Consider the following 19,565-nt stretch of genomic DNA (forward strand, 5'->3'; position numbering starts at 1 on the left):
CCCAAGGCTCTGCCCAACCTGGCCTTGAACACCATCAGGAATGGAGCATTCACAACTTCCCTGGGCAACCCATTGCAGTGCCTCACCACGTTAACAGTAAAGAATTTCTTCCTTAGATCCAATCTAAACTTCCCCTGTTTAAGTTTGAACCCGTTACCCCTTGTCCTGTCATTACAGTGTTTGATGATGAGTTCCTCCCCAGCATCCCTATATCCCCCCTTCAGATACTGGGAGGCTGTTCTGAGGTCTCCACGCAGCCTTCTCTTCTCCAGGCTGAACAGCCCCAACTTTCTCAGCCTCTCTTCATACAGGAGGTGCTCCAGTCCCCTGATCATCCTTGTGGCCTCCTCTGGACTTGTTCCAACAGTTCCATGTCCTTTTTATGTCGAGGACACCAGAACTGCACACAATGCTCCAAGTGAGGTCTCACGAGAGCAGAGTAGAGGGGCAGGATCACCTCCTTCGACCTGCTGGTCACGCTCCTCTTGATGCAGCCCAGGATACGGTTGCTTTCTGGGCTGTGAGCACACACTGAAGCTGGATCATGTTCATTTTCTCATTGACCAACACCCCCAAGTCCTTCTCTGCAGGGCTGCTCTGAATCTCTTCTCTGCCCAACCTGTAGCTGTGCCTGGGATTGCTCCGACCCAGGTGCAGGACCTTGCACTTGGCATGGTTAAACTTCATAAGGTTGACATCAGCCCACCTCACAAGCGTGTCGAGGTCCCTCTGGATGGCATCCCTTCCCTCCGGCGTATCAACCGAACCACACAGCTTGGTGTCATCGGCAAACTTGCTGAGGGCGCACTCAATCCCACTGTCCATGTCACCAACAAAGATGTTGAACAAGACCGGTCCCAACACTGATCCCTGAGGGACACCACTCGTTACCGGTCTCCACCCGGACATCGAGCCATTGACCACAACTCTTTGCGTGCGGCCATCCAGCCAGTTCTTTATCCACCAAGTGGTCCACCCATCAAATTGATGTCTCTCCAATTTAGAGACAAGGATGTCATCTGGGACAGTGTCGAACGCTTTGCACAAGTCCAGGTAGATGACGTCAACTGCTCTGCCCCTGTCCATCAGTTTCGTAGCCCCATCATAGAAGGCCACCAAATTGGTCAGGCAGGATTTCCCCTTAGTGAAGCCATGCTGGCTGTCACCAACCACCTCCTTGTTTTTCATGTGCCTTAGCATGCCTTGCAGGAGAATCTGCTCCAAGATTTTGCCAGGCACAGAGGTGAGACTGACTGGTCTGTAATTCCCCAGGTCATCCATTTTCCCCTTCTTGAAAATGGGGGTTATATTTCCCTTCTTCCAGTTGTCGGGAACTTCACCTGACTGCCATGATTTTTCAAATATGATGGCCAGTGGCTTAGCAACTTCATTCGCCAGCTCCTTCAGGACCCGCGGATGGATTTCATCAGGTCCCATGGACTTGTGTACGTTTAGGTTTTTAAGATGGTCTCGAACCAGATCCTCTCCTACAGTGGGCCTAGGGTCTTCATTCTCACAGTTCCTGCGTTCGCCTTCCAAGACTTGGGTGGTGCGGTCAGAGACTTTGCCAGTGAAGACTGAGGCAAAGAAGTCATTAAGAACCTCAGCCTTCTCCAAATCCTGGGTAGCCAGTTCTCCTGATAGCTTCCGAAGGGGGCCTACATTGTCCCTCGTCTGTCTTTTACTCGCTATGTACCTATAGAATCCCTTCCTGTTATCCTTAACATCCCTAGCCAAGTTTAATTCTAACTGGGTCTTAGCTTTCCTCACCTGGTCCCTAGCTTCCCGGACAGCATCCCTGTATTCTTCCCAGGCCGCCTGTCCCTGCTTCCACCTTTTATAAGCCTCTTTTTTCCTTTGAATTTTCCTGAGCAGCTCCTTATCCATCCAAGGAGGTCTCCTGGCCCTCCTGCTGCACTTCCTTCTAGTTGGGATGCAACACTCCTGAGCTTGGAGCAGGTGATCCTTGAATAACAACCAACAGTCTTGGGCCCCCCTGCCCTCTAGGGCTGTATCCCATGGAACCTTACTGAGCAGGTTCCTGAAGAGGCCAAAGTCTGCTCTCTTGAAGCCCAGGGCAGTGAGCTTGCTGAACTTGAACCTGAACTTCCCCTGTTTAAGTCTGAACCCATCACCCTTTGCCTCTTCTTTCACTGGGCTCAGGGAGCTCCAACAATTTGTTTTTCTACAATAAGGAACTTTCCTAAACCTTTAGCTTTTCCTGCATCTCTGCCCTGTATATTCAATAATGCTTTTGTATTGCAGGCACTACACCTGAATAAAACATGCCCCTTTTTAACCTTAGCACATACAGCTCAGAACATATGACCCTGATATATGACATACAAATATATGACATCCTTTTTAACCTGAATGATTGTGTGATTCAAAGGTCCTGAGGCCCTGTTGTCTGCCCAGAAAGACACTGCCTGTGGCATCCATACAGGACATATTTGGGCTGTCCATAGACCACCTTCAGTGGCTGTAGGAGTTTCTTATACACCAAGAAACATGTATTATTGAAAACAATCTTCCTCCCAGAGAACTGAGTTCTGACAGTAATGGTCATCTAAACGGTTTAATACAAAGTGAAGCATCTAATCTGAACTCGTTGTGTATGTTCTTCCTACAGAGCCTGAACAGCAGCAAGAATCTCCAGAGGCAATTCACTCTATTTCTCTTAGATTTTTAATTAAAAGAGCATCTGGAATGGTTCCTTTTATTTCCAGTGACTGTAGAGGGAGCCAAATGCTTCAAGTAGGTTTTGGAGCACTGGACAATTACAAGTCTATTAAATCCAAAAACATCAAAAAGCCAAGCTAGTTCTTCTGACCAAAGATGAGACAGACAACTATGGACCAGTCTGACCTTTGGAAATGGCCTAACAGCTTCCTCTATATATTGATTCCACTTCATCTTTCTTTGAGTCTGAGGATCAAATATAAATTTGATATTTTAGAGACTTTTCTGTCCTTAGACAAGCATTTAAAATATTAAATTTGCACCATTAGATATTTCATTTATTGTGGTATATTTATAAGCTGATTTTCCTGAAAAATGCATTATATCATTTGATCCTCCAACTCTACAATTGCTACTTCTCACAGAAGCAAATTATTTTGCCTAAAGGACACCACCATTATCAGCCTTTCTTATAAGCAGTCATTGCTGCATTCTTTGTTATTGTTGTTTCAAAACCTCCCCCATAGAAATTCCTCCCCATTTTCTGAACACTTAATGTGAGTCTCTGGAGCATAGAATCTAGAATGGTTTGGGCTGGAAAGGACCTCAAGATGATCCAGTTCCAACCCCCTGCCATGGGCAGGGACAGAGGTAAATTACATAGAAACCACGTTCATGCCAATGAACTCTGTTCTAGTGTAATGTAATCCTCTTTCTTTCCCCACCCATCAGTAGTGTTGCATTAATGCATCAGTCTTCTATACCTGACCTGTTAAGAAATCTCTTTACATTCCTTATAAAAGAACCTATCTTGAGAAGCAACAAATTCATGCTATTTCTCAACTGCACCCATTACCTATACCGTATGGATCTACATTCACCTTAATTTCGCCATTTTCTAAATAAGGAGGAAATTCTGTAAACCACACAATTCACCTCTTTGGAAACTCAGGATAATGGAAGAAAACACACACATGGATTGGGCAGGGATTGCAAGATCATTAACAACACGAGTAGGTATTAGGAAGAGGAAAAATCCAGCATTTTCCTCTTACAGTTGCCCATCACCCTTCACTTTTAACATCACCCAAATGTTTTTATAATTCCAGCTACTCCAGTGCTGAAAATGTTCCTCCCTGAGTTGAAAAAAGTCATTTATTCTGGGCTGGAGCCACCTCTTTCAGCAATGATGCTCCTCTTAACTGGATAATCTTCAAAGCTTTATGAACCTCAGATTGCATTTTTAAGACCCCACGCGAATGCCTGATGAATTCGTTCTCCTTTGACCATCCTTGGGAACAGCATCCTTTCCCAACATTCAAATCATGGAGAGACTGAAGGCTCACAGGCTTCAGCTTGAGTGTGAATGTTCTGTCTCCATCCCTGAATAAGCTTTGCTACTGTGCCAGTTGTTTTTGTTTTTTTAACAATTATCCTATTCATTACATCTCTCATTACACCATGTAATTCAAACACTTTGTTGCCTAACCTGCCATAACTGTGGTGTGTAAGTACAGGATATGTGAGCACAACATACAAAACCTCAGAACTACCACCTTAGCGGACACTTGGTTTTGAACAGTTACCAACAGCAGAAGATGAATGAGTCTCACCTACCTCATGATCTGATCCACCACAGTGATCTTCAGAGAGAAGAAGAGAAGGAACTTCCATGTTAATTAAATCTGTACTACATATAGAACCATAGGATGTTTTGGGTTGGAAAGGACCTTAAGATCATCCAGTTCCAACCCCTTGCCATGGGCAGGGACACCTCACACTAAACCATGCCACCCAAGGCTCTGTCCAACCTGGCCTTGAACACTGCCAGGGATGCAGCATTTACCACTTCTCTGGGCACCCTGTGCCAGTGCCTCACCACCCTCTCAGTAAAGAATTTCTTCCTTATATCCAACCTGAACTTCCCCTGTTTCAGTTTGAACTCGTTACCCCTTGTCCTGTCACTACAGCCCCTGATGAAGAGTCCCTCTCCAGCATCCTTGTACCCCCTTTAGATACTGGAAGCTGCTCTGAGATCTCCATGCAGCTTCTCTTCCCCAGGCTGAACAGCCCAAACGTTCTCAGCCTGTCTTATCACACTTTTCATTTCCTAGTGCTTAGGCTGAACTAAAATAAAGACCCAAAAGCAAAAGGCCCAACAAGCTATGCTTGCTTACAGGCAAAGGTTATTGTAATACAGTCTTACCTATTACAGAGGGTGTGATGGGGATATAACTTTGGTTAGTGAGTTTTAGGAGCTCCATTCTCACATCAGCCAAAAGTCACTTTAAGCTATACATTAATTTCGTATTTACTTCCTTTAAGTGAATAGAAAAATGGGATTAATAGCGAGGCTGAAGCCTTTAAACACTCACACTTCAGCTCCAAGTGAGGCTGGATGTCCTCCTTTCCTTACAACTCCTGCCACCTTGCGGCTGTTTCAATGTTTAGGTCCCATGTTTTAAGGCTGAACTGTGAAGCCAACTGGCTTCCACCAACTGCCAGATTTGGGGCTGGTGTTGCTCCGGAAAGATGCATCTCGGTGCATGGTCAGAGATCCAAGTTTGGGATTTGCACTTGAATATTGTATTATATTCATTATTATATATATTATATAGTATATTATATATTCATTATTTGAATATTATATTATATTCATATTATAAAGGAGGAAGTTCTTTACTGTGAGGGTGGTGAGGCACTGGAATGGGTTGCCCAGGGAAGTTGTGAATGCTCCATTCTTGGCAGTGCTCAAGGCCAGGCTGGACAGAGCCTTGGGTGGCATGGTTTAGTGTGAGGTGTTCCTGCCCATGGCAGGGGGGTTGGAACTGGATGATCTTAAGGTCCTTTCCAACCCAAACCATTCTATGATTGTTGTAAAATTTCAATATTAGAAGTCCCAGGATAATCTGCCACTACAAACAGCCCAGAGCAGTCTCAGAAACTGCAGAAGTTGGCATACAGCTTAGTTCTCCTCTCAAGCTGTCATATACCTGGAGAACTTTTGGCACCCTCAGCATATGCAGATCTGCTCATGTTGATTCAGGTCCCTTTTTGGTCTTACCCTTTAGGACTGTGGATCGGCTCATATGTGTTATTTTTCCTGGTTAGTCATGCAATTGGTTTATTGTATTGTGGATGCTTTCTCTTCATTGCGGCAGAGAAAACACAAGTCTCTGAAGTCTTAGGCACCAAAGTGGAACTTAAGACACATTATTCTCTTCCAAACTTAACTCTTAGATCATCCTAGCCCTGGAGATACCTCAAATTCACTTGACTTTTCAAAATTAAACATCCAGATACTGAATGTTCTGACACTGGGCATTCAAACCAAAGCCACTTACTGGGCAACACCAAACACTTCAGCATTGCTAAAACTCATGGCCCACCTAAACTACAAGCAGTGATTTTTCTGCTTACCTTATTTGCCACAATCCATCTGGTAAGTAAGTTCAAAGCTTCATGAACTGAGCTGAAGTCTTGCTATGTCTGTTCAAAACACATTGGAAACACTTCTACTTTTATAGTCACTTCAAGGCTACAGCACTAGCATCCAGCAACCAAGCAGTTCAGACTGTTCCCTCTTATCAGACAACTGAAAACCTGTTCTGACAAAGAGAGCACCTTCCTTGTCTGGTGAAACTGTTCTATTTGCATGTCCAAATTAAAGGTTCACCAAGCCTCAGAAAGAAAGGACTAAACTTCATCTCAAACCTGGCAATTCTGGCCACAACATGAGATGGAAGCATTCTTGCTACCAGGACAGTCTGCATGGTTTTATCCAGAGCTGGGGAATGTGGGTTAGGAGATGGAATGTCTCCAGAGGGTTTTTGAAGATCTTGTCTTCACTGTTTTTAATTGCCTAGCTTAGACAGCTCCCCACTTGAGCAGCTTTCTCCATATACCTAAAGAGCCTAGCCTGTGGGACTGGAGCTCCCTATGGAGCTGAGATGTTAAATAGCTCTCCTGACTAGCATAACAAGTCTTGCTGCCCTTTGTGGTCGAGGGTCAACACTCCAAGGTTAGAGGGAATGATTGTCAGTCCACTGAAGCTTCACCGGAGTGCTGACTGCCTGTTGAATTTAAGACCTTACAGAACAGCTCTTTATTTCACCAAACATGGGATTTACAACAGTTCTCTCTCTGCAGCTGTGGACAGGCATTTGTTCCATGACAGCAGCGACTCTTACACAGACATATTGCACTCTGATGACAGCAGCAATTGGTAAGATAATGAATTTTATTATTAGACGTTTCCTCCATCAACAGTTCTAATAATAAGTGGGAAAGAAACAGAGCAGGAAAAAACCAAGGTAAAACAGTAACTAAGGCCCATTTTTATTATGGTTTTTATCAACAGTTATCAATGATTTAATGATTATTTTACTATTTTCAGTACAATTTTATTCTGTGCTTAACACTCTTGGCCTGGGAAAATGCATTTCTTCCACTCCCTCACAAGCCATCCTCTTTTTAGATGTTGAAACCATGACGATCAGAAAAAGGTACCATATCTTCGTCAAAATCAACCCACTCCTTCTGGAGTCTAAGCCATCTGTTACAGAGGCAACAGGGTGATGGAGCTGTCTTCACTACTGCTATATCCTGGGTTGGCATCGCTAACGTTGGTGTAGTAAATGAGAAGACACCAGGAAGTGCAGTAAAGCTAATTCACATTCCAATAAATCACATAGCACATTCCCTTTTGGGGTATGTTTCGGCATCATAGAATAGTTAGGGTTGGAAAGGACCTTAAGATCATCCAGTTCCAACCTCCTGCCATGGGCAGGGACACCACACACTAAACCATGTCACCCAAGACTCCGTCCAAACTGGCCTTGAACACCGCCAGGGTTTTGATGGCACATCATCCAAAAGAGAAACACCAGCCATGTATTGGCTTATTGTGTGCCTATGGGTATGCAGCCCACTGACTTCTGTGACTGAAAACCACATTTAAACACTACCCCAAGCCCCAGCACTTTCACAACTTCAGTAAATTTGCCTGCAACTTGTAGGAACACATCATGCTCCATGGGTCAGAGGTCATGAGTTCTGTCCATTTAAATCACTCATCAGTTCAGAGGTTCGGAGGAGTGAAGCTTCAGATGACCACACACTGATTACCCCTTCTCTCCCTCAGTCATCCTTGTAGGGACATGCCATATTTCTGTCTCTTCTGACTTTCAGTAAAGGGTTCAGCACCACTCAGAAGTATGGCACTGTGGAAACCACTTGCAAAGACACCATGGGAGGTCAGCAATGGGCAAATAACCCAGAGCCTTTCACCACAGAAGAGATGCGGAGGGCAGCATTCCCACCGGATGTGGCATGCTGAGCTCACACATCAACATGCCTGTGGAATAACGTCCACTTTCACATTTCTCTACCTCAATTTGGGCTCTAATTAGCTCTTTTTCCTCATGCTTATTCCTAAAGAACTGCAGCCTGCACTTTCTCCTCCCCACCCAAGCACATACAGATAGGTTTGGCCTCTCACATGCTCCCCACTGCCCCTTAGTTTCGGCGCTTCTATTGCCACCATTAAATTACATCCAGGTATTTGAAAATAGTGTACCTACACAATTCCTTATGGCTTCCACACTTCACCAACTCCCATGTTCTTTGATTTTATCATGTCTCAACTTTCCTACTACATTCATAATGAGAACCACCTCACAAAAGCCTATGTTAGATAAGAAACATCCCTCCTATACACTCAGCAAATGAAGTACCAGCGAACCAAAAGGAATCTGTTCCCAGTCCCAAAGCTGCCTCCAGCTTGGTGGAACATAACCTCCTCCATTCAGCTTTCTCCCCCTAATTCAGCACCAGAGAAAAGGAACGAAAGAAGCACAAGAAGAATTAAAACCACATATTTTAAAAAATCATATTAATCACATTCATCAATGGAATTAAGCAGTGCCACCTCCCCACCTCTGGCTTAGCCAGTTCTTTCTCCTCAGTTCAGTATCTTCATGGTGACCACCACAGGAGGCAACAGGGCAGGGGATTTCCTCTGCACAGATACACTGCTTCTTATTTATGTAGATAGGCATCAAGCCAGAGCTCCCCTGAATCTTTCAAAGAGCTGCCAAGAGAGAACCACATTTCCTTAGAAACAGGTAATGAGATACAGCATCCAGAGGACAGAGCCTTGCGGGAAGAATTCCCACCTACAGATTAAGCAAAGTAGTTCACAGAATCATAGAATGATTTGGGTTGGAAATGACCTTTAAGGGTCATTTAGTCCAATGCTCCTGTGATGAGCATTTTCAACTAGTTTCAGGTTGCTCAGAGATCTTCAGAGCAAGCCAATGTAGACTACAGCTCCTTGGAAAGATGAAGAACTAAAGCATTGGGATTACATCAAACAAAGACTGGAAGGCTGAAGCAATTAGAATGATACTAAGAGCAGCAAGCATGGTAGAAGAGAGGTGCATGACTTTTCAAAGAAGAAATATCTGGGGGGCAAAGAGGGGAAGAAAGGAATAAAAAAGAATGAATGAATGAATGAATGAATGACAGTTCAAACTCATCTTTATGAAAACCCCTCTTTACCCTGGAGCATACTTGGAGACAGAGGTGCCAGACCTGGCATCCTACTGACCCTCTGACTCTTCAGAACTGAAGAAAAGAAGCTTTCCATTAGGTCATTCCTACTGACACCTTCCATCTGCTGCTACTGGAACCAGCACCATGGCTGAAGAGTTTTCCAGCCCTTTCATAGTCATACTGTCCACAGCTCTTCACAGAACTTCTGTGATCCAAGCTGGCTGCCCCTCCTCTTCCCATGTCCCTCACTTATTCACTCTGGAATACTGGAGAACCCTTCCCTAGGGAATGCAGTGGGTTGATACATACTATACTATGTCTGCAAAGGCGGTGAGCAATGGCTTGCACTTGTATTCGATACCATGTTTGGCACACAGGGACTTCACCAGAGGAGCCACCTTCCAGTAGTTGTGTCGAGGCATTGTTGGAAAAAGGCTGTGGGGAAAGAATATGGTGATCCAATGGCATCCGTCATCACCCCACAGAATTCCTGTTCCTCTTCTGTGCCTCAGCCTGGGATTGTTTCAACCTCCCCTTGGGCCCACAGCCACCAGTGCTCTGCAGTGATCCCTCTCATGTCACTGCAGTACCTGTACTATCTGGGAGGCCGGTATTTCTCACTCCTGTGCCATGCTACTCATATCTGAAGTAGTGTTGGTGCTAACTGGTGATCCAAAAATACTCTGACCCATCACTTGGAGTTCCCATTCCATCCCTGCATAAAGAGCACAGTATTTACCCACATTCCCTTTTGTTCTTGTATTAGCTGATAGAGACACAGGACCCTTATAGTAGCCTTTTCAGATGTAGTGGAACTAGCACTCCTTGAAATCCCCTCACATCCCCAACCCATGCTTCAACTCACTGGTGCTCGATTTGGAAGTTCAGATGTCCGCTGAACCAGTCGTTGAATAGGGACTGATGAACATTGCAGGTTGCCTGGAGCTGAAAGGAAAAAACACAGTTAACATTTAAGTCTTGTTTTGGGAATGTCCCTTCTCTTATATGTGCCAAAAAACGGTAAACAGCCACAAGTTCCTCATTATCACATGCCTTCTGGCTGAATACAGCAACTCCAAAAGCTATCTCCAGTCAACAGGATATATCATAGTTAAGGACATAATCTGGTAGAACAGCCTTGACTTCCTCAGTGATATAAGCCATAACAACCCTGACTTTCACCCTTCTCACTTAAAAACCCCTATGTAATGGCTTCAGAACTATAATAAAACAGAGTACAGAGAGATGTGGATCCTTCACACATGGAATGCTCTCTATCTGAAGAGCATTATAGCAACTCTAATTATTTTCCTTGAGGCTTCTGTGTTCAGCATTTGAAGCCTCCATTCTACCTCTGCACCTTCTTTCTTTGCACTTATCACTCACTTCACACAGTGAGGACAAGCTGCTCATGTTTTCCTCTCTCAGTTCCCATCACTTCTGTAATCTTGGACATTACATACCCAGAACTATGAACTCTCACCTTTGAAGATACAGGTCTCTGGAAAGAAGGTCTTACCTGGGTAGAGAACCAGTCCACATTCTTATCATAATCGATGTGCATCGGGATGTGATTCATTTGTGTAATCCAGACAAACCAGTTGCTCTCTATAAACCTGTGCATACAAACACACACAAAACCACTACTGATCTCACACCTATGCTGTGCCAAGTCAGTATAAACACTTGTACACATACAAGCTACTCAATCCTGGACAAGATGAACACCAGGAATCCCAAACATCTGATCAGCAGATGAGACCTGCACACACCTTCTAAAGACACACGCTTGACAGACAACAACCTCTTTATGCTAAAAGGCATAAAGAGACAGAATAGAGCCAATGAGCAGAAATAAGCAGGAAGCTGAAGAAAAGCTGACACAAAGGATCAATATAAACCAGATAAAGAAAATGAAGGAATTAGAAGTTGAATGATACCTGACTAACAGATGAAGCCCCAGGATACCCTTCACCCCCAGCAAGGGAAAGTAGGTGAGAAAGAATCGGATGTAGAAAGTCAGCATCCAGGCCAGGTCCTGTAGCATAGGGAATAGATAAAACTTCATTAAGAGGAAGACTTACTTGTTCCCTTTAAAACCTTCGATAACATCTTCTCCTGATAAGATTTCTCTCCCCCCGCTCCCCTGACCCCATCACAAAGCAATCTGACACACAGCCACCACCCCCCTCCCCAGGCATCCCTGTGCTTAGGAATTATCCTGGTCAGGGCAAATACTAGAGAGGGCATGCTCTAAAGCATCGTATTTTCCTCTGAATCTAAAGAGCATGCAAGGAGTGAGAAAACCAAACCCCAACAATTAAAAGACTAAAGAGGTCTCATCCTTTTTTGTTCCTCTTCATATGCCTTGCAATTTCTTATTACCTTCATGGTCATTTTCTCCTGAGCATCCCACCTCCCAGGCAAAATGCCTTGTCTCTAACCCCCGCATCTCAGAGAAGAGACATCTTTTTCCTGCGTTTTTTACTGAAGTCTCTAAAACCCATGCTATTCCTCAAAGTCCTCATTTCCCCCTAACAAACTATCTCCCTAACAGCTCTGAAAGTGTACTACACATCCCCTATTCCATTTCACACTGAACTGTGAGGATTCAGTTTTAGGCTATCTGAAAGCTACTTGATTTTTAATAGATCATTTTGCACTGAATCCTCCTCCACCCTATCCCTGATTTCCGCTACTTTCCCCTTTTTTCTCTGCCCATAAGTTTCTATTGTATTGGTTTGGGAAAACAAAGAAAAAGAACGGCCAATTTCTTGCACTGAAATGTATCTGTAAAACAAGGAGAAGGCACCATTTGCAACATGAAGCTCACTTACCACCCACTGTTTCCGCTGCACCACAAAGTAGAACACGTACCACTGGAAATAGAGAGGCACCAGAGCTGGGGGACCAACTAGAGTGGAGAAATGGATTGCAGACATTAACTGTGCCCTTTTATCCCAGTGAAACGGACTGGAAATGGAAGGGGTGGAGTGAATGCTGTCCACAGAACTGTGTAAAGGGTAGGGTTACTCACTGATGAAGAAGTACTTGTGCTGGTGGTTATAAGGCATGAATTTCTTCTTTTGTACACCAAGCTGTTGACATAAGCAAATTGGGCTGTGAAGACAGCTCAAGACTTCTGTGTGTAAGCTTCTACCTAAGCTTTTGAAGCAATGCACACTTAAATACTTCCTAGGCTTTAAAGGAGATGTCCTATCAAACCATGCCACTGCCTTCATCATCCCCTGGCACTTCACTCTATGACGATGTTCTGTCCCTGCCTCAGATGCACAAGAGGCTGGGTAGCCCCTTGCACCACAGACAGTAACGTGCACTGGAAGCTCTTTCCCTACAGAGGGCACAGTTGCCTAACAACGCTTAAATCGAAAAACACATGAGGCCCTGGGAACAGTTTGCTGCCAATATAAAGCTTCATAAAAGACGAAGAATTATGCTATTATTAATAAAGATGACCCATGACCATGTGTAGAACTCACACCTACTTGCAATTAACCTCCAAAGCACAGAAATGAGCATCTAGACATTAAACTGTGTCCACAGAAACAGGGGTGGATACATTATTCTCCCTCTGAGACTACTAATTTTTTCAGTGCTCACTGTAGAAACATACCAGATTACGTCACTGACTTCCTTGAGGAATTCCACTGCATCCCTGTACGTGTCCAAACCAACTCCAAACAGCAGCCCACCCTTAATTTCAATGCAAATCAGAGCATTTAAGGCAGGTGACACCATGAATTCATGTAACCAGTTCTTTTAAGGACTGGCAAACACTGAAGTCACTCAGTTAACTTCAGAGCTGTACCAGAAATAGAGCTAGACTCCGCATGGGATCCAGTCTGACACCCACTGTCAGACTGAGACTAGTCCTTGCTTGTCATCCACTGCTTTGTTTCCCAAAACACTACAATTAGTCAAGCTGATCTTGATAAAGAGAACTATTTGCAATCTTATCTTCATAGAGCTGCAAGTCCCTCATCAGAGAAGTATGAACTTGTAATTATGACAAATATTCCATTCTTATTTTAAAACATAGCAAAAATAACTTCTATTTCTAACAGTATAAAAATCTCAGAGGTATTGAAGAAGTATTAAGGGATGTTAGGGACTAGTGGAAGGCAAAGTAATACCACATGGAAGAGAAGGGCAACTCCAACCATTTTCTGGATGCACTTCTCATTTTACAGACGCGGTTGTGATGATTTCTTTTAACCTTCAGAATAAATTTGGAAGACTTCAACCCATAGCAAGGTTGTATTAGGGAAAAAGACAAAAAAAACCCAATCCAGCTGCAACATTAAGTATGTTATAGAAGCTAGAGATGCACCAGGATCTTTTAATTTCTTGTTTTTCAAAGGCCATTAATGCCAAGCTGCACCTCAATTACAGAGACCAAACCAACTGGTTGCTAGTCCCCAAGCTCTCTGCAGCTTTCCAAATTGGAATCGTAACCCTGCAATCCCTAGTTTTCATCAGGTCTCACCTCTACAGAGAGTGTTTTTCCCAAAGCAAAAAATAAGGGGTGCATGTTAACATCAGGGTCCTTTCGGAAGCAGTTGGGTTTAGCGTGGTGTTGGAAGTGGAGATGATTCCACCAGCTGGCTGGTGCTCCCTGTAGGAAGGGGTGAGAAGAGAGTGCTGTAAAGTTGTATCTTCTGCCTTTAGTCCTCCCTCCCCACTTACATCTGCTTTCTTCTTATACTGAGATTAGTTTTGACCACAGAGCATCCCAGGCCAGGCTCTAACAGTCCCTCTCAGCAGTGAATGCCCACCTTCAGATGGCCGATCACGAACTTGTGCACCCAGTGATTCCATCTGGACTTGCTAAAGACTGAAAGGTGTCCAAAATCATGCTGCAGCCAGCCAGCCTGGGCCTGGAATTCGAAAACAACAAAACAAACAGTGCTGCTGAGGAAAAAGAAGAGTCAGAAGGCTCTGCATCTGAAAAGGGCTTTCTCTTCTCCCGCTCCCACGCTCCTTGCAACATACCCCTGGATAGCGAGAGCATTTCCACTTCTAGGACCCAATCCAAACACTTCTGTTTTATTATATATCAGTGCAGTCCAAACTTTGCCTAATGACTTCTAGTCCCAGATAGTTGTTTTCATGAGGAACAGAAAATATCATGGAAAAACAACAAAATAAAAAGCCATGGAGCTCAGAAACAGCGTTTATTCTCTCACAAAACTGCACTTAAATCAGCAACAAAGTCTCCTTTAAGACACAGTTTGCTGCTGTCTCCTCCCAGTACTTGTAATTCCAAGGGGATCAGCTGGCCACTGGAGAAATAGCTGGGGCTTTGAGAGCTGCTCTGCCTTCTCCTCTAACTCACACTAAGTTCCCATGGGAACACTGTGGCTTGGCCCTGACACAGTGCCTTGGAGTTCTAGGCACAAGGGACCTCAGAAGCATAGCGTGGCTTTCATTGTATGAAGAAGGCTGGGAATAAGGAGGGCTTTGATGGACTACAGGAAGGAAAAAGCAGGGTAAAGCCTGCTCTAACGAAGAAGCATCTTGCAGCACTGTAATTTTGCCCCTTCAGGGAGAAGCAGGATTTTGGGAAGTCCACAAAGATTTCTCCTGTGCTTATGCCAATGAGCACTGAAGTCTCAAAGGGTTGGTTTTTTGCTCCTTCTGGGGCTTCTTTTTGCCTAGCTGCTTACCTGGACAGTGCCTAGAAGCACTGCAGAGAAGAGGAAAGGCACTGTGGATGCTCCAAAATACCAGATGGTGAGCCAGGCTGCAACATCCAATGCCAAGATGTGGCAGAGATACAGGATGAAAAACATGTGGTTGGGTTTGAGAAGCCCCATCTTCTCAACAGTCGCACGGAGTTCACGGAAATCTTCTACCAGTTGTTTCTGTGGGGAGACCCAAGAGCATCTGATGGCCTGAAAATGCCTCAGGAACTTAAAGAGGAGCTCAGTTTGCCCTCTTCAAAGAGCTATTGTGGCAATAGGGAAAAGCTCAGGGTAGCCTGAAGACAAATCTTCACTAACACTACAAATAGTAACATAAAGTAAAGAGGAAGCTTCATACCAACACATGAATCCAGGAAATACTATTGGTTTATGTACAGGGAATTCTGGCTGCCAGAAAGAGAAGTTAAATAGCACCATTTCAACCCAAATACTAAGTTTTTAAGTTACTTACATTCTTGCTGGGCTCAAAGCTGGGTTGATCTGGCGCCAGTTCCCCAATCAAGAGTGGGCGCATGTACTTCCTTACTAGTGCCTTGTCAAGATGAAATGCTGTGAAAGGATCCTGAAATACAGATAGAGGAAAACGGTGAAGAAAAACAACCATTCCAGTGGCACCAAAGATATCCTGAACTCAGCGGAAAGCAACCCCACTAATGGAGCTGGCTGAACCAGGTTTTACAGTCACAAACCTTACTGTTTCTTCACACCATAAATGACCGTACAAAGCTGAATTCTCTGATACCATTTTTAACTGGGTGCTGTTACGTACAGGTCACCAAGAAACATAGGATCACAACCCTATTACTTCTGAATCTGAAAATCTCATATCCTGTTGAACCTCAGGATGTATCATCTCATAACATATCCCTCTACCTCTACTTTGTCTTTAGTTTCCATCTTAGTTTCCCTCAAGCCCCATATCCTGAAATGGAAGTGTGACCAGGAAGAAGGGCGAGATGTGGGCAAGATGTTGGCACAAAAACTGGATCAGGTAGCTGAACGGGGAAAAACAACAGGACAAGCAGGACACATACAGGTGATGGCGACCCACACCAACCTCTCAAAAGCCCCATGTTGTTCCAAACACACTTCCTTGGCAATATTCAATGCCCACTCTGCCACATCTTCCTAGAAAAGATTTGCTTTCTTGCTACCTGCGTCCTCTTCCTCATCTGGTTCCCTTCACGTTTCTGAAATGTCCCATGAAAAGGCCATTCTCATCCTTACCACCCAAAAGATCCTCTTAGGGAAGTCAGTTACTTTTACCATTTAAATGTGATGTCAATCTCAACCAGGCAGCCAGATGAAGGAAAACTCACTAGTAATTGTTATCACTATAGATTCTATCACTACATTTAGATTACAAATCCCCTGAGCACACATGGCAGTTTGACATCTACTTCCTATTGAAACCTCCCTTTTGCATATTCCTTTCCCAGTGTCCAATCTAGTGTATATTTTGCAATCTCTCTCAGCCTAATGGATGCTTTTCTTCCCTGAGGCAATATTTGCCCACTGTGCATCAGTTTGCAAGCTTCCTGCAACATGCACTGTTCAGCAGTATTAATCACTATGTCACCACTGCATGATCCTAAAATGAACTGTCCTTTTAAAAGATTTCTGGTCAAGAAAGAGGTTAAAAAGTGGCTGATGCTGCCAGCTCTGGGTCAGCCCTGTTGCATTTCAGATGTAGCATCCTCTCTGCTCAGGCTTATGTGAATAAAGGAGGGAAAGAGGAGAGGGGGAACTACATTTGCATTTTCTCAATGGAAGAGTGAAAAAAACTGGGGAGCAGTATGTGGGCAGATCAGAGGAGGATGGTACCACACGTTTAGACCAATCCTTTCCATGCAGGCTGTAAAAACCTGGCAGTGCATTCCCAATGGGAGGTTTGGGACCTGACTGCACCTTCCAGAAATCAGAACACCCCAGTGACATTCAGCAAAGTAAAAGTGTGCTTTGAGCTTAGTTTACTTTCCTCTTTTTTGTTTCTTTTTTTTTTTTTTTTTTTTTTTTTTTTTTTTTTTTGAGAAACCTGATTTTATTCATTTCCAAGACAAAACTATTGGAAAATTTGGAATTTACTTGGCTCAGATTCCTCACTGGTCAGCAGTTCAATTGCACCCAGCAGTGACACAGACCACAACGCCTAAAGAATGCAGCTGGCTGCAATCCAACCATCTAACTGTGTTCATTCAGTCCCGTGTGCTGGCCACCGTGGCCCATCCTGACCTCATGAAATATGCTCAAATTCCCTTATTATCCTTGGCTTTAAATGATACACAGCAAAGGAAAGCACTACAACTCAAGGTACATCCTTTCTTGTCAGGGACAACACTGGACTGAAGCATAGCCCATCAAAACCACTGCAGAGGTAGCTTCACATCCCATACCTGCCTGCGGTTCCAGTTGGAGAAATGCATGTTCTTTGGCGAAAGAGATAAGCAGACAAAGGAAGGAAATACACTGACAAATCAGCACTGCCAATTCCACCACTTCCTCCCCTTCGCGATACTCACTGGTGTTCAGACAGGAATGATTTGTTTTAAAGGCTGAAATACGACTTTCAGTCACATTTTGCACTAGTGCCGTCTCTTGGAGACACTACGCTGGGCTCTTCAAGTTAAGGGGAGGCTGAACACGCTCGTACACTTGCAAACAACAGCTCCATCCTTGCACACCACAGTGTCACCAGGAGTGACACCGTAAGCGACACCTCGGGTGTTTCTGTTCTGCCCCGGCCTGTGGCTGGACGTGTATAAAACCACAGTATTGTTATTTACTATAAGTGTGCAAAAACTATTAGGTTTCCCCCGCCCCGAAGGCTGCAGACACCTTATTCGTGCATGGCTTAGTTACTCTCTTCAACAACGTTATCGTGTAAAACCAGTCAGAAACGGCTCGGTCTGGAGCTCCGCACACCGGAGCTATGGGCGGCTACTATGGACCATGCCCTGGTGGCCACAGACCAGCCGCTGGCCCGGCTCCACCACCGGATTTCGATCCCGACCCTCCGCCACGCGTGTCCCTCGCTGCCGGCAGCACGGCGGAGGCACTTCTGCCCCTTCCTCTTCCTCCTCCCTCCCCGGGATGCCCTGCACCAGCCAGAGCACGGACACGTCGCGCCGCTGCCCGCCCCCGGCCCTCACCGTGGCGTCCTGCCCGGCGTAATGGCTGATGACCCGGGAGCCCCCCGGGTGCCTCCGGCAGAAGCGGCTGATGTCGTACACCTTCCTCTCGATCACCAGCCATCGCTCCTGCGGAGCCTGCCCGCGGCCGTTCCGCTCCCCGATCTCCTCCCAGGTGAAGCGCCTCAACGCCGGCGCCGCTGCGGGCTCCTCCATGCTTGTGGTGGGCTCGGCTCCGCTCGGCCCGATTCGGCCCCGCCACCGCCACCCGAGTCCCCCCTCCGCGCTCCCTCCCAACCTCCTCTTGAACACCGGCCCGCTGGCCCGCCTCCCATTGGCCCCCCACGCCCTCAATCCCCGCCTCCCCTCGATTCGCCCGCTCCCATTGGGCCCTGCTCCCCTTGTGCCCGCCCCCCTGGCTGGGGTGGGCTGGGGCGGGGGCCAGGCCCCCGGGGCAGCGCCGCGGTGTTGCTATGTCGCAGCGAGGGGGGATGGAGGCTGCAGGGGGTTTGGTGATGGAAACCTCGGAAAAGGAGGAAACTTCAGCCCCTTGCAACAGGCCCGGCTGTCAGTCTGCAGCCTTCCAGTGTCCCAGGGGTGTCTATAAGGATGCTGGAGACTGGATATCAAGGACTGGATAGGACAAGGGGTGATGGGTTCAGACTGAAGCAGAGGAGATTTAGGTTGGAGATAAGGAAGAATTTCTCCCCCGTGAGGGTGCTGAGGCGCTGGCACAGGGTGCCCAGAGAAGCTGTGGCTGCCCCATCCCTGGCAGTGTTCAAGGTCAGGTTGGATGTGGCTTGGAGCAAGCTGCTCCAGTGGAAGGTGTCCTTGTGTGTGGCAGGGGTTGGAACTGGGTGATCTTTAAGGTCCTTTCCAACCCAAGCCATGCTATAATTCTATAATTACAGGCTATAATACACCATTGATGCCGCTGTAGGCACTGGAAGGAATTATTTGAGCCAATCTGAGGGCACCCTATAGACCTCATCATCTTCTCTTCCTCAAAAAGTAGCCCATTACAAGATGCATTCCTAATGGTGTCTATGCTGATGCCAGGGCTGTTGCAATGCCTTCACTTCCAACCAAGGAAATGAGATAAATGCACCTTTATATACATTTACTGATTGTATCAAACAGGGGTGGGGGAGTGCTGGAGGGTAAGAAAGATGGGCAGGCTGACAAGAGCATCAAGTAGTTTAATATAATAAATAAGAAGGTAAGAAATGTGGAAAAGGGACCAAAATATCAAGTGGCTGGTCCTTGATGACTTCATTGTTGGAAAGGACAGAGGCTTGGTGGTCAATGTTACATGGCAGGTGAAGACACAGCCTGGAAAATTCTATCATGAGCCCAATATAGGATTTGGGGAAAGAAGAAAAGCCAAGGACTGGAGCCAGCAACAGAGGAACAATGCACAGAGTCTGCAGCACAATTCATGCTGAATTTGCTTCTTTTTAGACCACTTCCACAA

At 45.5% G+C, this 19,565-nt stretch overlaps 1 protein-coding gene across 1 annotated transcript; it reads right to left on the reverse strand.

Moving 5' to 3' along the window:
- Positions 1-8,548: 8,548 nt before the first annotated feature.
- LOC308221556 (acyl-CoA (8-3)-desaturase-like) lies at positions 8,549-18,307 on the reverse strand (the record flags this gene model as incomplete). Its single annotated transcript, XM_080618683.1, has 12 exons — positions 8,549-8,773; positions 9,547-9,672; positions 10,103-10,182; positions 10,757-10,853; positions 11,178-11,275; positions 12,075-12,151; positions 12,275-12,335; positions 13,745-13,873; positions 14,034-14,135; positions 14,925-15,122; positions 15,415-15,525; positions 18,113-18,307. 12 exons carry the CDS (start codon positions 18,305-18,307, stop codon positions 8,722-8,724), a joined length of 1,326 nt encoding a protein of 441 aa, XP_080474809.1. The 3' UTR covers positions 8,549-8,721.
- Between the last annotated feature and the right edge of the window lie 1,258 nt (positions 18,308-19,565).

Source organism: Psittacula echo (assembly GCF_963264785.1).
Source record: "Psittacula echo genome assembly, chromosome: 5".
Lineage (NCBI taxonomy): Eukaryota > Metazoa > Chordata > Aves > Psittaciformes > Psittacidae > Psittacula > Psittacula echo.